This window comes from Vidua chalybeata, chromosome 1, assembly GCF_026979565.1.
Source record: "Vidua chalybeata isolate OUT-0048 chromosome 1, bVidCha1 merged haplotype, whole genome shotgun sequence".
Lineage (NCBI taxonomy): Eukaryota > Metazoa > Chordata > Aves > Passeriformes > Viduidae > Vidua > Vidua chalybeata.
This window is the reverse complement of record NC_071530.1, coordinates 101,357,555-101,376,340: the sequence shown is the minus strand read 5'-3', so window position 1 is coordinate 101,376,340 and position 18,786 is coordinate 101,357,555. Positions and strand designations below refer to the sequence as shown.

Sequence of the window (18,786 nt, the reverse complement as noted above, 5' to 3'; positions counted from 1 at the left end):
TGAAAGCAAGACTGATAGTACTATTCATTCTTTAGGTGAGACTGAACTTTGTGGAGTTAAAATCTGCCCTGAAAATATCAAAGTGAATCCAAGAGAGCTGGCAACACAATTTGACTTTACATTTTTCTCACATCATCTGACTCCTGTAAAACTTTGAGACAAAACACAAAGGTGTTGCTCAGCTGGGCAACAAGCCACTGAGAAAGATTTGCTCAGGTTTAATGTTTTTACTGGAGTGAACCTCTCAAAGGCCAGTACTCACTGAAGAGCAATTTGTGGATATTTTGTTGAAGCCTAGTACTCACAGGCACTCTCTTACCTTTGCTTTTCAATACTATCAGAAAGGAAGACAACCCCTCATTATTTTCAGTCTGCTGACATCTACCCATATGTCATTAGTAAAAGCTATGCATAATTTACTGTACACAGAAATTTCTGAGTTTGCTGGGAGTATCAAACACAATATGATACTGCCACAGTTCACAGAGGAGCAGGACACAGCAGAAGGCCAGGGATTATGAAACAGCTGGATTTCCAAAGCCCTCCCTTCTCCCCCTCACATTATACAAATTCTGCAGTATCTTAGAAGTGAAGAACTCCAGGGACATGGTGGGAACAGACTGCCTCTGTAAGTGAAGGAAGTGAATGTGTGTGCCTCTGTGTGCCTGAAGCAGCAGGAGCAGGCAGTAATTTTGGCAAAGAACTTGATGGCATCCGTTTTCAAAAAAGAATGAGGAAGGTGGTTTTCCTGAACTAGTTTGGGTATTTGATTAACAAACATGTAGCTCTGCTGGGCTGTAATCATGGCAGCTGGGAAATCAGGCTCTTCAGATGGTTTTTGCCCTGTGGGTATGAGAGGGGATTTTGTTCTTTCAAATGCAGAATCTCTTTCAATGCAAAGCCTTTTCTGATTTGTGGACAACAGACAACAATTTATTATGCAGAGACAAAATGTTCACCATGAATGATCCCTCCCCAAATTGTATGCCTGAAGTCCTAAACCATTATCACAGAAACATCCTCAGCACCTCTTATGTTCTATTTCTTTTCACAAGGAACACAATGCCAACGACAATGACTCCTAATTCGAGGGGAAACTAAAAGCAGTGGGGTAGTCATGCAGTGGAAAAGAAGTTAAGCCAACAAGTGAGTCCATCACTGTAAAGGAAAAGTAACATATAGTAATTTTCACTATTAAGATGGCATGGACAAATCAAAAAGAATTCAACATTGATTAGAAAGTTCATCAGTACTTAGACAATATCTAATATTACACCTACTGCATGATCCCTCTGTCTTTCACAGAATAAAATTAAATCAATACCTGGAGATGCTGTCATGAGATGCTGCTGAATCTAAACTATCCATTCTTTCAGATGCTTGCAAACCAGAAGCTTGACTGGGATTTTTATCAATTGAGTCTAGTCCTGACTCCTCAGAAAGTTTCATCATATGGTTCTGGTAATACAAATGGATGCTCTCCCGTGTTGGAACATTTCCCTGTGGAAGAGAGTAGAGGTAGACATACATGGCCAGGGGGAGGTGTATTCTTTGAGGAAGCAGTTTCTTCTGTCATTTGGAAAATAACAGATTAAGGACTATGCAAATGTCTTCCTAGTAAATAGCAAACTACAACCTCTTCCTAGAGCAAGTCAGATTTTGACTTAACCTACCATGGCCCAAAGTGTTTGGTTTTCAAGCAAAACTGGAGCAACCCATGTGGTTTCAGGCTATATTTAGCCACCACAACTCTGCTGGATGGACTGCAGATCCTTTAGCATGGGAATGAGGAGTGAACTGCATCCATGATTCAATCTGCATTCCAGCAACTTTTGATGGATCTCTCTTAGATAGCTTTTCTGACTCTAGGAACAATTATTAGTGGCCAGTAGCAGCATTTTTAAATAGACAAAAAAAAAAAAAAAAAACAACCAAGAAACAGTTCATGTGCAAACTGATTTAGATTTTAATTAGTGCCCCAAAATTGAAATTTATTCATGAATTATGAGCACAGGTGGAAATCCATGAAAAAAAAACATTGAAGACCTTTACTCTTTCTCTGAAGTTCATGAAAGGATGGTTTTATTAACTGTCAGACCAGATCTGGGCACACAATCAAGTCTTTCTGGCTGTGATACTGTAATCAGAATTTTAAAGGTGTATTATAAGAATAAAACTGAGAATTTTCTGTTCTTAGGCAGAAACACATCCAACTCATTCCACTAGTGCTTGCATTGACTTCAGATGATACGCTGAGAGGAGAGATTGTTATTCTTGAATGGTAATTTTTCTAACTTATAATGAAGCCTTATGCAAGGACTTTTTCCACCTAACATAATAAAAGTAGTCTAAAATATTGCCTCTATTTCCTTTACTAATTTTAATTAGTCGTATTGTAATATTGCAACTTGTAGTATTTCTTGTAGTATTGCTTGTAGTATTTCAACTCTAGTCCTCTACAGCATCCCAAAACTACAATACTCAAAACTTTATGTTTTGTGAAAAAAAAAAAAATTAAAATATTAAGAACAAAATTTGACACTCAGGTTTGTAATTAGGTATGTTTGTGTACAAGCTGTGTTGCTTCTTCAGTGGTAAATGTCGTTGCCATTATGACATCCTGAATCTGAAATGATGGCACAAGTTACAATCTAGCTCCACTGCAGGCCTGGCATAAAGGATAAGAGCTGTATCATCTACTTGCATTTGGGAGAGTTAAACACATTTCTAGTTACACTAACAACAATAATCTCTGCTAATAATGGGTTTTGCTAATATACAGCTAGCTTGTGAAGGACCACACAGCTCCATTCTCACTGAAGAAATGTATGCCTGTGTGTTGTCAGTCATTTCCAGTGCAAGTTGATCTACAAGAAGAGTGAAATATGCAGACTGAGGTAGTTTTTGAGCTGTTTAAAATGCCAGCCACTTCTGACCTTCTTGAATCTATTCTGTCCCTTCAGAACCACACTATACTGCAGAAGTGTTTCAGCCAAAACCTTACATCAGCCTCTCAAAAAATTACTTTTCCCTTAATTTGTTATGTGTCCAGGTAATAAATCAAATAATTTATTCTTTAAGGATTTATAAACCACCAAGCAGTAAAAAAAAAGTCCAGACTTATTTTTAAAATGCATGTGTATGTGAGATTTTCATAATTTTCCTCCTCACTGCTGTGATCTGAAAAGACAACCTTTCATTTTTCACCAAGCTGGAAATGGTATTAGCAGACAAAAAAGACTGAAGGAATTACCTTCTTAATCTCCCTGGTCAGCATACAGCGCTCAATCCTGAGCACAGTGGAGATATCGATGTGTTCTCTGGAGATGGAGTTAAGCCAAGCTGTGAAACTGTCCAACGTTGCCAGGAAAAGGACCCAAGTAAACTTCAAGATATTAAATATCCTCTTGATGATGTTATCTAAGGGACAGCAAAAGCAACAGGGAATTTAATGAACACAAATATCTTTTTGCCTGGAGTTAGATTCATTTTTCTTTTATTGTCTAATAATGGTAATCCAGGCTGTGAAACCCTGTCATACTAAGGAATCTTTGAAGATGGCTGGAGGCCTTTTGGCTGTCTGGACCATTTTCCTGACTGTATGCCTAGGCTTATCATCTGGAATCCCTATTCCACCCTGTAAGTCCTTGGTCCTGCCACCGTTAAGTCAAATAAACAGTTCCTGATTTTAGAGGGACACTGTATGCACAGGTCTGTGAAATGTAACACAAAGATTTGGGCATCTCCTGAGAGTATCAAACATCCCCAGGTCCTGTGATCTGAACAAGTGTTCAATCAGTGTGATTGAACTGAGGTTGAGCTGAACCTCTTCAGTGTCTAATTACTTGTGAGTGTTTCTCTCTGCACAAACTTTGCCTTTTGTGCTTGAACCTTGCTAAGCTGAATTTTAAAGCCTAAACAGTCTTTGAATCTGATCTCACTTCACTTTGAATCACACTTCTCTGTATTTACTGTTTTCAAAGCCTCTGTTTATCTAAGTAGGCTGCACTGTGCCATCAATGATCTCTGATGAACAAGCACAACTAGGACAAATAATAATTTATAGAACTTTATTCTTGCACCATTTTGGCAAAACAGTACACTTTATAATGAATAAGGTTTATGGGTATATACCAACAATAGTAGCTTTATTTTGCTCAACACATCTGTCTCAAGTTAATTTCTCATTTCAGTAGTTCATTTGGCATTAATAATGGTATTTCTCAGCCAAAAAGCAGCACTTTCATCTTATTTTTTATCCACTCACAAACATAAACACCACACTAGAGTTCTCATATAGTATTGCAAGTGTTCAAGTCCAGGTTGGATGGGGCTCTGAAAAATCTGGTCTAGCAGAAGGTGCCCCTGCCCATGGCAGGAGGGTTGGAACCAGATGATCTCTAAGATCCCTTCCAACACAAGCCATTCTATTATTCCATGAATCTATGAAAGACTAAAAAAAATATTTTCAATAGCCAGTTCCAGAGCTAGTTGTCCCTGCTAGGTTCCAAAGCCCAGAGCACTGGGTGTAAAGACAAATTTTCGATTAAGCAGCCTAAGAAATAGTAGAAAACTGTCAATAATCTGCCATGCATGATGCTCTCAACATCACTTCTTAGCTGTACCACAAGATGGCAAGCAAAACTCTGCAGAATGAGTGTACAGCTCCTTACAAAGATTGCAAAAGGAAAGCTATAATAAAGTAAAAGATTTCCCTGGACAGGCAGAGCTGTTGCATGCACATATTTGTGGAAAGAAATTATGGGAAAAATTCATTAGTGGTACTTCCCTGAAAAGTGGGTGCTGAAGTAGCAGTATGTCCCATTTACCTGAGCAATGCCATGGTCTGCTAGCACTGAGCACAAAAGCATTTAGCACCCTTCACTTGGTCCTATAATTATTTCAATAATATTATGTCCTTTTTCTTTTCAGGCCTTTTCTATGTCATTTAGAATTGGAGATATTTATATGAGCTATCCACTTAAATTTTATTCATTCAATGTGCACGTCTTAAAGTTGAGGAAATTCTGCCATTAAAAACTAAATGTAAAGCTGTTTCTACTTCAAGGACCATCCATTACCTTTGAATTCCAGACAATATTATGAGTAGGTGAAAAGAGAACAGTACACATACACAAAAATATATAGCATATATTCTTTTTTAACCCACACTCTTCCTCTCCAATACTTTTGCTATTGACTTCAGGAGAAGTCACGGCTCTCAGGTTAATTTTTTTTTTTTTTAATTGACCACCACTGGCCTGGTATAGTCTCACCATGGTGCCAAGTACTTGCAGTCTAATCTGAAAGGTCATTTTTCTTCCTGGGATGGAGATGTCTTAGCAAACATTTTTAATGACACTGTAGTTGTTCTGGCACCTTTGCTGTTCTTCAAAATTAAAAAAAAATCTTTTGGGGATCAATTGCATCTAAACATGTTCAAAATACTTACTTTGTGCAGAGAATGCTTCTCTCTGCCTGAGAGTGTGAGATAGGACTCAATCTAAGGTTATTAATGATACCAATGATTTATGACCAATTACTGGCTAATTTTTCTAGTCATCTTCTTTAACAAATTTTTCCTAGGAACAGCCAAAGTATGTCAACAAAAATATAAAGCACTTTATTATTTCCAATATAAATTAATTATAAACTTCCATCTTTTTCCCCTAGCTCCTGTGTAGCACCAACACTACATCCCTAGAGATGCATTTGTGTGATTCACTTCAGTGTTTTAAGACAGATAACTGCATTGCCATTAAGTAACAAATAAAAAACCCACCAACCTCCCTCTCCCCCCACATTCTCATAGCAATGCAGCCCATTTATTTGAGACCATTGCTCTTGTGAGATAGAAATTATATCTCCCACGTCCTTTTAACCTCTTCTACCCTGTAAGTCACTCAGGGACACTCAGTTCCAGATTCTGACTGGAATTGTGGGAAACAATTTTATATAGAGGAGAAAAGTAGCTCTTGATGATAAACTCTCACTGAAGGTAAGCCATGATGAAGATTTACTTAGGGGGAGAGTCTGTTTTTTTCTTTTACTCCAATTACAAACAAGGAGCCAAGGTTGGATTTATGATCTATTAAATTTCTTTGTAGGAAAAATTTGAATGTGGGCAAGACCCTGAAAACTGCTGGCATTTCTTCTGTTGTACAGAACTGCCCTAAGTCTGATTTTGAATGAGAATGTGTAAGATCAGGAACGTGGAATTTTTTTAGAGGTGATTACTGTGCCTTGCTGAATGGGTAAGTACCAAGAAAAGCATTATAGTAACCTTGCTAAAACACACTCAAAATCAATGGAGATTTTAACACAGGTCTGTGTGAAGTCAAGTCTAGAATCTTAGCTTAAGTTGTTCTGTAAGTAAAATACACAGCAGTGATCAAGTCTGAGCTGGCAGGTGTATTTGCTGAAGTATTTAGAGAGTGAGTGCAGTAGCTAATAATCCAGAACCAGAAGCTCCTATGCTCAAGGCTTGTAAATCTTGCAATAGAAAATCTGATAGTAGTTCGGAAGCTCTTACTGCATCAGTCAGAGTGGATCACTGCAATGGTGTCTCTGTGACAGGCCACTGGTCACAACTGCATTGTAAGAACAGAGAAACCCTAATTTTGCCCTTATACCTGGTCCATCAGATTTCTTCTTGACAGGTTCCTCTTCGCTGTCCTCACAGTCTGCATCATTGCCTCCTCCTGCAAACCCCGAGCAAACCAGTGAGTGTTACATCTACAGAAGTGCTGGTGTAAATGCCATTCAAGCTAGAGAGTGCTACAGTAACGAAGCAGTAGAGACTGGTTCCTCACCTACCACCACAACAGAAAGCACATTTCCATTTCCAAAGCACTCAAGTTAAGGGACAACCCTGTCAGTGAAGGTGTTCATGGATGACCATCCCTCTCAAAAGTGAAGGTGTTCATGGATGACCATCCCTCTCTTGTAATTTGCAGTGGTGCTTTCTTACTAGATAGGCTGCTGAGTGAGATCATTTGGTGGTGTAAACCCAAATACTTTCTCAGTTGCTCCTTTGCCACACTCAGCAGTCTCACCTTGTGCTGACTCACACTTGAGCTCATTTCTTCATCTCCTGCAAAGGGCAACCTGAGCAGTGCTCTGATCTTTTCCTGCCTCTGGCCCACCAAAATTGAAGGAATTGAGTGGGACCTTCAGGCTGACATGAAGCAGCAGAGTTGTTTTGACAACACCACATGCATTTATTGAGCCTGTAGCTGAAGAGTATTGTGGAATCACAGGCAGAAATTTAAGGACAAACAAGTGCTCCTCCTTCTATCTAATGTGCAGTAATTGCAGCTACAGTTTCAGTGGCAGAAGCCCAGTTATAAATTCCTCTTTTTTAACAGGTAAAGATGCCAAACAGAGGAAATGTCCAGCTGATTAAGCCTGTATGGATCCCTCTTTTCCTCATCCATACTGACCAGAAAAGCTTTTGAATTTCTATTTTTTAGCTTAAAAATGGAGAAAAAGATCAAGATATATAAACCACTTATAAACTGGTGTTTTCTTCAGAGGCATGAATGATTTTACACTGCTACTAAAACCAAATCAATATTTGTATGTTTTCCATTCGCTATCTACTGAATTTACAGGTTTGTGGATATTTGGGTTCCTTAGTGACGGCAACACGGAAAGTGAAAAACATTTCTTTATATTTTTCTTCATGTACCAACTCAAGCTTCTTTAGGGAACAATATAGGAAATGTGGCCAAAATAAATAATATGTGGCTATTTAATGGAATTTTTTTAACAGCTCCACTTGAACTACAGGTGTTTGGGAGCTCCCTCATGAAATAGTTCTTCAGCACCTTTCTCTGGGAATGCACATGACTTGACCATTGAAAAGAGTGACTTTGGTGAACTCTAGCCTGGATGGAAAGATGAACCTTTTTATGATTTGAGGAAGTGAAAGGGTAATGTCCTTGCTCGGCCAAACACCTGTAGTTTACACTCCTATATTCTGGAGATATGCTGTTAAGTTCCAGGTTATTTGCTTTATAAAGTTACGTCTTTACAATTTACTATTGCAAATACTACCACAAATGCTTTCACATAGCTGATGTTTTCTGCAATGTCTTGAATCTTCCTACTCAACAAAAGTTCTGGGCATTTCTTGCAACTCCATGGAAAATAGATATATCCCATCTTCCCCTGTACCTCCCTCAAAATGTGCCATGCAGAAGAGAAGGATGTGGCTATGGCTGACCTTGCCATGGGTTGGTACAGGAAAATAACACCAGCCAAAGTTAACTCATTTTTTCAGTTCCTAGCCAGCACTGAGTCCTCTAAACCTTGTCTGCTTTTCACTACCAGGAACAACAGGCAACAGTTAATATTCTATTTTTTAAATGGAAAAGGTTGCCTACCATCCCCAGAGCCTTTTCGCCTTCTCTTCTCCTTCCCAAAACTTTTCTTCTCTTTGCGCCTCTGTCGTAGAGCTGTTTTAGGGTCAGTTATCCAGGCTTGATAAACAAACTGGAAGGAAAAAACTCATTTATATCAAGGTTCCTCATGTTCTGAGAGTAAGCCACAGAATAAGCCATAGGCAGGACTACATAGTTTGAGTAAATGCATTCAGACCTGTGGGGGCAAGGAAATATTTTTAATCCCAAATCCCAACACCTTCCCCGCAGATCTGCTGAGTTTTCATATGCTATTTTTGTAAGTGTAAAACCAAATGTGAAAATACTTGTGGGTGACCCAAGTTGCATTAGAACCCACAAAAATGTATGCTCTGAACTTTGGGAATTAATACCTTTTTGTGTATATGGGCTACCTTGTCTGAATTTCTCAGTTCTGTATTTCTACTTTATCACATTACAGGCAGGATGCAGAGCAAACAAAACTTTTAGAGGAAGTACTGCAATCCACTAATTAAAACATCAAAAGATGTAGAGATATCTCTGTACAGGTAACTGTATTTTTCACAATTTAGGTATTTTTCCCCCTCTGTATATCCCAGTGGAATGTTCATAGATTTGTTATCTATACACCATCCCAAAACTGATGCTCAGGAATTCCTCAGATTGCTTCCTGATTTTAACAATGTTGTTTCAGATAAGTCACTTATGAATCCTTCTGCTACTGTTTTTCCAGTTGTAAAATGAAGACAGTAATACTTACCTATTTAACCAAGGTATTTTATGGGACAAAATCCTGCTCACAGCACTCACTCAGATCAACAGTCTGTTGACCTGTATGACTGCATGAAGCATTGGAATTGGCCCAAAATATTTATAAATTATATAGTGTGGGTAAAAAAACCCCAGAAAAGTAAAAAAAGTTACTGAAAGGTAACTTTTTTATAGTTCTGCTTAAGCTTGAAGGAAGGTTACAGAAAAAAAGGAACAAAATTCGTATCTTTTACTCCTATGTGACATAAAATTTATGTCAATAGCAGAAACGAAAGTAATTTTATCTTCTCCACAGCTCTTTAGGGGAAAAGGTGTTCTTTTGCACATTTAATGGTTTTCATTGAATAATGGTAGTTATCTTAAATTGTCTTCTATTTCTAAGCAACAGAGGATGCTGGCAGAGAATGGGCAGGGAAGCACAAAGATGCAGGCAAGAGGCTGAAAAAGCACAGTAACAAAACAGCTCTATCTAATTAATTCACAGACACAAGCATGCAGATGGTGACAACAACACACGTGTATCTCAGTGTAGCTGGAATTGCTCCTCATAGGACAGAACAGTAAAATTTCTATTTGATTTCTGCATATTTTTAGAATTTTCCCATGCAAATCACTTTGGAACATTTAAAGTATTATTTTAAAACTGTTAAACTGATGTTAAATTAATTTAAAAGGGGAAAATACTTTGTTTTGTTTTGTGAACATATACAGCCAAGGGGAGGAAATTATTTTGATACTGTTGAGAAGAAGATCCTCTTCCAAATCTCTCAAAGTCTGTACATTTAATTTTGTATGTCTGAGTCGTTCCAAACAAGCACCACATGAGAAAATGTGTGGGATCAGAGGCCTTGGTTTCCCTTTGCTTTGTAACAGGTGTTTTCTAATGAGGGTGATCTGGGGGAATGGTGATACTTAAATGAGCTAACACCATATTACTTTACTGGAAGTCAGAAACTGACAACATGTTCTTTTGTCATTTAACTGTGAAAGTGTACACTAGCCACAATTATAGTGTCAATAAAAGAAATCCGAGCTAAAAGACTCGAAGGGGATTGAAAATTAGAATTAAGAAAGGGAATTTGATTTATAAGTTTAATGTAACTACCTATGCTAAGCAGGGGGTATTTTAGGAGGATACTGGGTGGATATTAGTTTAAATTTCTACCACTGCACAAACTTCCAATTTAGTATCTTTTAGGCTTTGGAGCTGGTACTTTCAATCTGTAACATTCACTCCTTACAAAAGTCATGTTACATATGGAATGGAAAATGATATGCAGTACCCAAAGTTGGGAAATAATAGATGTATTCAAGCAGGGCAAGAGAGAAGATGGACAAGTCTTTTTTGTGATGATAAGGTCCAGAAGAGTAGAGCTAAAAAGGGGTTTGGAGCAGAATGTGTGTTTAACAAACCTTTCACCAGCTTTCTGTCCATAAGATACACGCAAATTGATGTGACCATCTTGTAAATCAGTATCAAAAGAAAGTAAGAATTTGGATCTGCATTTTCTCTCTGGGGTTACACATCAAAAATTGATAGACCTCTTTGCTTGTGATTTGACCACTCCAAAGTTACAAAATGCATTGCATTTACTCGGAATGAGACTTTAGCTGTCATCATTTTAAAATTAATTCATATAAGAGGAAAAATGCAGATGAGGACAGAGGTATATATACACTACATCAGGAACTATGGGGTGGGTCACATACTGAGCATTTGCAAAATGTCAAGTACCTTCGCTGCTTTGATTAAATACTGAAGAATAGTTTTGGGTAGTTTAATGATAGACTTTGGCAAGGCTAAAATGGCTGAAGCAAATTTTCCAATAGCTCTCTATAAAGAAGGACAAAGCAAGAGTAGTTAGTAGAAAAGCAGAAAATATTAATAAGAAGAATCTCTTTAATTACTGTGTCTAGAATACTAAGAACAAATTTACATTCATAAACTTCAATATGAGAAAAAGATAATTTATGTTGTTCATGTTGAAATTTCAATAATACAACTCTTAACTGCATGCATTATCGAATATTTAAAATCTTCAAATTAACCCTTGAAGGGGCTACTGCACACAATTTACACTGAAAGAAAGTTCATACATTCAAATAATTCTTCCACAGAATCTACAACAAAGTTCACTTGGCTAGTATTTTACTAAGACCTTGTGCATGATGATGGAAGGTGAAGAAAGTATGATGACCACATGATGAACAAACTTTTTGTGAAGAAAACCAATTTTCTGTTTTATACAATTCTCTGCTTATATAAAGCCATCCAGCATGTTTATATTGCACACACTGCAGAACAGGCCACCTATCCAGAACATCGGATCAAATTTTGAAATAATGACTAGATCCTCCATCCTCAAACTAATAGTTTTAGGACTGAGATGAATAAAAAACCCAAATCCCAGCATAAAGAAAAAAAATTTTGTTAACTTCTGCCCTGAAGTTTAGAACTCTTTAACTCAGTGCTTGGCACCAGCTCAGCTGTACAAAATGCTGTCACCAATTTTTTAAAAAAATCAGCAAAACAAGAATGCAAACTTTCTTCTATACCTGCATGAAAACCAGAAAGAAAACTGACCTAGAAATTAATGATCCATTTCTGTGGCCCAAGGTAAGTTAAATGCAAAATATATTAAAAAAAAATAGTGCAATACTAGAAAACAAAACTTACTTATCACAGTATTTTGATCTATATTTGTTTTGCCTTTATTAAGGTCAGATTTTTTTTTTTCATGTCAGTGCCACGCAGGCAATTTAACAAATGCAACCAACTGGCAATGTAATGTAGTGTTAGTATATAAACCAAAGGCACATTTTATTAATGAGTTAAATAACACATTTCTTCCTGTCATTCTGTAATGCTGTCTGGGAAGCTTTGTTTGAAAGATTTTGGCTTAGGGAATAGAAAAGCATGGAGGCAGTTTCTTGCTCTTGCTTGGGTTGAATGTTCCGCAATGCGCCAGTTCCGCAGTGATGTGAGGTTGCATCTGGATGGGAATACTCAGCTGGAAAAAGCTGCTGCTTTGATTAAGCTTTTGAAGTTACAGACCTGAAACATTTCTGCAGCATTTCAAAAAATTCTTCCGCAAGTGGAACTTGAATCTTATAAAACCAAAAGCAGTCCTCGATTTAGGAGTATTTCACTAACTTTTTCACATTCTTCATTTAAGCCACTGCATTCAGTATCTGTTATTATCTAATACCAGGAAGTCCATGTGGAGGAAATCAGATAGGAAACCTCATACATCTTTTTAACATTACAATATCGTCCTGCATCAGCACAGTCTGGCACTAAAAATGCAAATATATTAATTAACACTACCCTGAAAATGAAAGAAAAGAAATGGATGTAGTCTCCTTTCATAATTTTAAATGTTAAGCTCTTTCTAATCCAAGGATATATTTCTCTGGTCCACTAGGTTCAATGACTTTTTTTTTTTTTGTAAATTAAGTATGTATCCTTTTCCACGAAAACATGCTTATTTTGGGGATTATTTCTTCATGGAATGATAACATCTCCTCAAAACTAAAAAAAACACTGGAGGCATTCCACAGTAGCATCAGAAGCAAGTCAGCTTCCTCAACTGTCTTTATTGCAATGCAGAAAAAAGTAAAGTTTGGGTTCTTAAACTTTGTTATTTACAGGTATAAGTGAATGAAGATATGATTCTAGTATAATTTCAGTAAGAATTTGGCAATGCTTAAAGCATAAGGCAAACTTACATTTTTTACTAGCAAGAAATTTAATTTCCAATACTTTTCAGGACTACTTTAGAGGAACTGGCAGCTTTAACATATGTGCCTGTGTTATGAGAGATGTACATTTTTTTCCAGATGTCAATGAGATAGAAAATTACCATAAAGTACCTGAAAAGCAGATTTTTTTCGAGGCTCTTCCTCTTCTTTTTTTTCCTCTTCCTCTTCTTCTTCACTATCCGTCTCAAACAAATAATAATTTCCACTTCTGACCACTAAGTGAAACAAAATATTTTTTTACTTTTCTGAAAGGATCTATCTTCAACTCCCCCAAGACCTATAACAGGTAGCCAGTCATTTAAAAATTCATAACCAGGAGAGGTGAAAACAGAGAAGAAGCAAGAGATGAAAAGGTCTCAGGCCATTTATTTGATGTTAGTCTGCAATACTTTGGGCATGAATAAGAACTATAAAAGAACTAAGGAAAGCATCCCTATAAGAAGAAAAAGTAAAGAAAAGGATTGAAGTTTATCAAGTTACAAGGTTACATTTTTAGAGAAAAATGACAACTCTAAATTTATTGGGGACCCCTGATTATTTGAGGGAGTTAAAAAAAGCCCAGCATGTAAATAAATGAACTTACATGAACAGTACCAGTGGACAAAAAATACAGAATTTCTCTTTAAAACACTGAGGGAATCCTTTAAACTAGGCAATGGGATAGTATTAGTTTGATGAGGTAATGAAAAACCTTGGCTTGTTTAAAACAAATCACTTGGATTCTATTAATATGATTGCAAATGAGTTTCAGTTTTTTGCCCATGGATTCAGAATTATTCTGAAACCTTGATACAACATAGGTACACAGTGATTAAGCTAGGCCTTATATCCTTGAACAGAAGCAATGTTTTTATTTCACAGATGGCAACAGGCCTACATGAACAAAGAAGGGATACAAATGAAATAAAAATAAGGTAATGAGCAAGAGAAAAATAAAAATCACAGCATTACATTGAGCAGTGAAAACTGGTAATTAATTGCCACATTTAAGCTGAAATATTTGAAGGAACAGTTATTTAGATGAAAATTTAGAAAATCTGGATATATGGAGCAATACATATTTATATAAAATTATATCTATCCATTATTACAGGTCTCTGGAAAAGTAACAGTTGCTGTAATTCAATCATACCTTGAATTCTACACAGATCATGTGTGCACAGATGATCACTATTTACAAACCTCAGGGTGAGGCTGTGGAATTTGCCAGAACTGATCTTTGGATCATAACTTTGGCATCTAAAACTCTCTCACAGAGGGAATTTTGTGCCTCATGTGCCCACTTATGATTTCCCTGCAGAGGGACAGAAAGTCCACTTCAGCCATTCCAATTGTTCCACTGAGATGAAAAGAGTCTGGAAATTTCCTGCATGAAACAAATGGATTTTTTGGTGCTGAACCTTCCAAGAAGACCCATTTAAAATGTGTTGAAAAGATGAAAGTATTTTAAGAGCCAGTAGTCTGCAGTTCTCTTTCATAAAATGGTATCTTGTAGGCAGCAACAGAAATTGTCAATGCAGAAGATCAGCTGGGTAAGGTTTGACATTAGGGAACACCTGAACAGCTTTGTAAAGGCTCAGAGTAGCACTCAGTCAGGTTTGGAATGCCTGATCTGAAAGCAAATAAAACTACATTGATCTCCCTACAAAAATTTTAGGTTAAAATGTATCTGAGGGGACACTCCAGTGTAGCAGTTACATCCCTTTCACAGCTCAAGAGAGAGGTATGATTGAATAGCAATAATGCATTCTTGCACACATCAAAATGGAATGAATGGCGTGTCAGTCACCTACAAGGCTTCCTGAAGAGACCAAGTTTTACTAGTAATACAATTCATGGCCAGACTGGACTTGAGAGACTCCTTTTGTACTGCAAAATGTGGCTTCCTCCTACTGAGAAAAGGGACGTACAGGCTTTTTGTGGGATGAGATGAGGAGGCAGAAGAGGAGCCATGCAGGAGAAAGCATGATCTCATCATCTGCTGGTGCCCAAAGGGAAAGAGCTCCCCAGGACAGCTGCAATCACCATCTTTTGCACTACATCAGATACAACTGTGTGATGCAGGAGAATCTAAGCATGTGGTCCTAACTCCTGCTGATCTTTGTGGGACTTCAAAAATAATCCACAAGCACAGGAGGAAGCACATCATCCTGCAAGGGAGATTGTGAGTGACTGTCAATGAGGAAATCCTCACTGATATTTTTATCTGTTCTACTCAGACCCAAATTCATGACTGTTTTAATTGCTACGATATACAAAATGAGGTCTTTTTCTGCACAATAAAATTATAGCAAATGAAATAAAAATAACAATAAAAATCTAAATTAAAAATGTCAAGCTTGAGTGACTTCAATGTATGCATATATACACCCACAAACCCATTTACTGAGATGAAGAATGGTGCAGAAGGCTGCAGTTACAGTGGTGTTCCAAAAAGAATGAGTGGGGAATATCAGTCTATTCCCAGTCTGCATGCCTGTAAACACCTACTGTCAGTGCCGTGCTTCACTGAGTGTAGATGCAAGCCACGTGACAGGAAACTGCTGCTTGTAGGGTCAGGGTCTGTGATGTTTCCCACAAGGTTTTGCATTATTGCAGTAAATAATTTCAAGAATGCTCAATATTTAAACACCAAAATGCAACTTGCCAACTAAGAACATTAAATAATGAGGATGAAATAAGTAAAAGCCAAAGTCAATATCTCTCTGTGCAATTCTTCTTACTACAAAACCAGTGCTGAATAAACAAGAGACCATATCCCATTCCTTCAAAGTCATGATAGCTTGAAATTCTATAGAAAAAAATCACAAATTATAGTTTTTATCTGTTTTTTCATCGTTGTTATAAGAAATTTATGGGATAGGTATTTTATTTTCATAAGGCTTTTGAAAAGGATAGGTCTCTCTAAAGTGGCAATGTGCCCTTTAGAAAAACAAAAATAGAGGCACAGTTTACTTGTGACTTGATAGAAATAAAGATCCCATGTTCTGGTAAACACTGCTGGCAAATATATGTCTGCTGAATTTATAAATAAATACACACAGGTAAATGAAGCAGTATGTAAATGTGTAAAATTATGACTTGGAATAGCTCTTAAACTAAATGACCAAACACAATACAGACACTGATATTTTTAATGGCATGAAGCTGAACTGGGGGGAGGGATTTAGGTTGGATATCAAGAAGAAGTTTTTCACCCAGAGAGTGGTTAGGCACTGGAACAGGATCCCCAGGGAAGTGGCCCCACCACCAGCCTGTCAGAGCCCAAGAAGCATTTGGACAATGCTCTCAGCACATGGTGTGTGACTCCTGGGGATGGTCCTGTGCAGGGTCAGGAGCTGGTCTGGATGATCCTGATGGGTCCCATCCAACTCAGCATATTCCATGATCCTGTGTTTCTATGATTTAACTCTGATCAGTGCCCTACATTTAAGGTTGTTTTTTTTTTTTTTATATCTTCAGAGGTTACTAAACAATTCATGTCTGATTTCATTCAAGAAACATCAAATTGAAGGACATGTGATTTGAGATTGCAGCCTACTCAGCTTTCCTGTTCTACCAAATCCATAATGTAGCAAAGAACTCTATCATATGATTGGGCTGGGCTACAAACAAATTAAAATATCATAATGCACCAATTAAATGAGTGACACATGCTAATGATTTCTTGTGCACAAAGCTAGACACATTTTTGCTCTCAGGTAAACAAACACAAAAAAATCTAAATACCAAAACAACAGGCATCAACAACACATTAAAGTGTCATCAGAGAGATGGAGCTGAGCTCTACACAGCCTGTTCTATGTCTTCCTACCTTACTGTTCTGCTCAGATTTCTACAGTTGATACTAGAATGACTGATGAACCATAAAAAATATGTATGATATCTGTTTATGAAAATGAAATGATGACTAATCTTAGAATGCCTTGGCAAACTTTCATATTCAAATTGTTAAATATATTGAGCTCTGCAGTATCGGGGAGTTGCAACCTTTGAGGTCAAGACAGATTCTTTTCAGCACATGTTTATCTGATTTGATATTTTTCTAAGAATTCTCAAAGTATCATGAGCTAGCTATGCTTCCAACACACAGAAGTTCAAAAAATAGTTAAATTCTTTGAAGATTGGAAAGTAGAAATCACTTTTTGAAAAAAAAACCCAAGTCTTCTATCAAGTCACAATCACAAAATCAGGCATAAAACAAACAGGATATGGGAATGCCTTCATTCTGGTCAAGGATATAAGGGTTAAATCCATATATTTGTAAGAGGATTGAGAAAACCTACTGGAAGCATGATCAACCCAAGGCCGCCACCACAGCTTTTTTTTGCCCTTGGCTTTCTCTTTGTCTGCATCTCCTAAAATAAAATATGTTCAAATATTAATTTTACAAAATGAGAAACATATTTCTTACACTGATTAATAATTTTAAATTTCTCTCAAAAGAGCTAAAATTTCCTGAGCACGTCAGATGTCAGGTCTACTGAGTACATTTAATATTAAAATAATTCAAAACCATGACCACTAAGCAGAAGTACTGATTTATGCAATAGTTAAAACAGCATTCCACTCTAAAACAGCTAAAAAGTTGGGTTTTGTGTTTTAAAACATACTGTCACAGTTGACTGTAATTTAAAGAGGAAAAAAATTTCTCTCCTCTCAAATCCCCTTATATTTCAGGCTCCAAAATTTTTTAAATCCACTAAGTGCTGATCCCAGGTCAATGCTGGAAATGCTAGATAAGTATGATTTTATCTGTGTCCGTGATTTTAAATAACATTTAAAAGCACACAAACATTTTGGTGACTGAAAAAAATCCAGAACACCATCCAGCAAACATTTCTGGAATAATGTTGGTGCTACCTATTTGTAAAACTGTGGTTTATAGATAATGACTTTAACCAAAAACAAACCTCTGACTCTTTTCAGCTCTTTGCCAACAGCCTGAAGTTAACCAAAAATATCCCCAAAGCAAACCATTTTCTCTAAACCTTGTTATAGGTTTAGAGATAACACAGATTTTTTTTTTTTTTTTTTTTTTTTTTTTTTTTTTTTTCTGTTGGCTGAATCGAGCCTGAAACTGATACTCAGCTAACAATGTTGTTACATTCTGGTAGTTTTCAAGAAAAATGTATTACTTGTCCAACTAGCAGGTCTATCAGATCCTTATGCAAATATGGTACAGGAGTAGCTAATGGTACCTTCATCATCTTCTTCAGAAACCTTCCGAATCTCCGGCCCCTCTGAGGACTCCTGGTTCATGCTTAGCATCCTCTCTTTACCCTTCTTGTATTTTTGCTGCCTGGCTTTGATGCGATCCATTCTAGCAAAAGAAAGAATCTTACTAGATTTACACCTTCACCCACCCTGGAAAACAAGCATTAAACACATGCATACACACCCATACCCACACACACACACGTACACACACACATACTCTGCAACACTTCTAAGGGAAATGTTCCACACTGCTGTTAGTCCTACCCTTAAACAGAAGGAGTTACATTGCTCCAAAGGGGCTGGCTGGGAGGACCAAGCATAGATGTTCACTCTGTGGTCAGTGAGAGCTGGATTTCCTGCTATCATGACTGCTTTACTTTCTCGCACTCAACTATCTTATTATGAAGCAATGAGAAAAAAAGGACTTCTACCTAATGCAGTGCTTTTCCTGAAACTTGCCACTCTGAACCAGGGATTTGGTTGTTCCTGCAGTGTTTGTATTATGTCTTTACCCTTTAAGATCATTTGTCTCAATGCACATCAGTGACAAATGGTGTCCCTTGGGGGTCCAGTGCTATTTTTACTGTCTGGGGATGAAGTGGGATGAAGTGTACCTTCAGCAAGTTTGCAGATGACACCCAGTTGTGTG

General features: G+C 37.2%; 1 protein-coding gene across 1 annotated transcript in view; it reads right to left on the bottom strand.

Annotated features, from left to right (window-relative positions):
* PIEZO2 (piezo type mechanosensitive ion channel component 2) overlaps positions 1-18,786 on the bottom strand; it is a 234,887-nt gene that overhangs the window by 28,091 nt on the left and 188,010 nt on the right. The window contains exons 31-38 of the mRNA XM_053956157.1: positions 18,119-18,240; positions 17,204-17,275; positions 13,029-13,132; positions 10,891-10,989; positions 8,388-8,496; positions 6,633-6,695; positions 3,254-3,420; positions 1,325-1,500 (exon numbers count right to left, since the gene is read on the bottom strand). Of these exons, the coding sequence (XP_053812132.1) occupies positions 1,325-1,500; positions 3,254-3,420; positions 6,633-6,695; positions 8,388-8,496; positions 10,891-10,989; positions 13,029-13,132; positions 17,204-17,275; positions 18,119-18,240 (912 nt within the window). The remainder of the gene's footprint in view (positions 1-1,324; positions 1,501-3,253; positions 3,421-6,632; positions 6,696-8,387; positions 8,497-10,890; positions 10,990-13,028; positions 13,133-17,203; positions 17,276-18,118; positions 18,241-18,786) is intronic.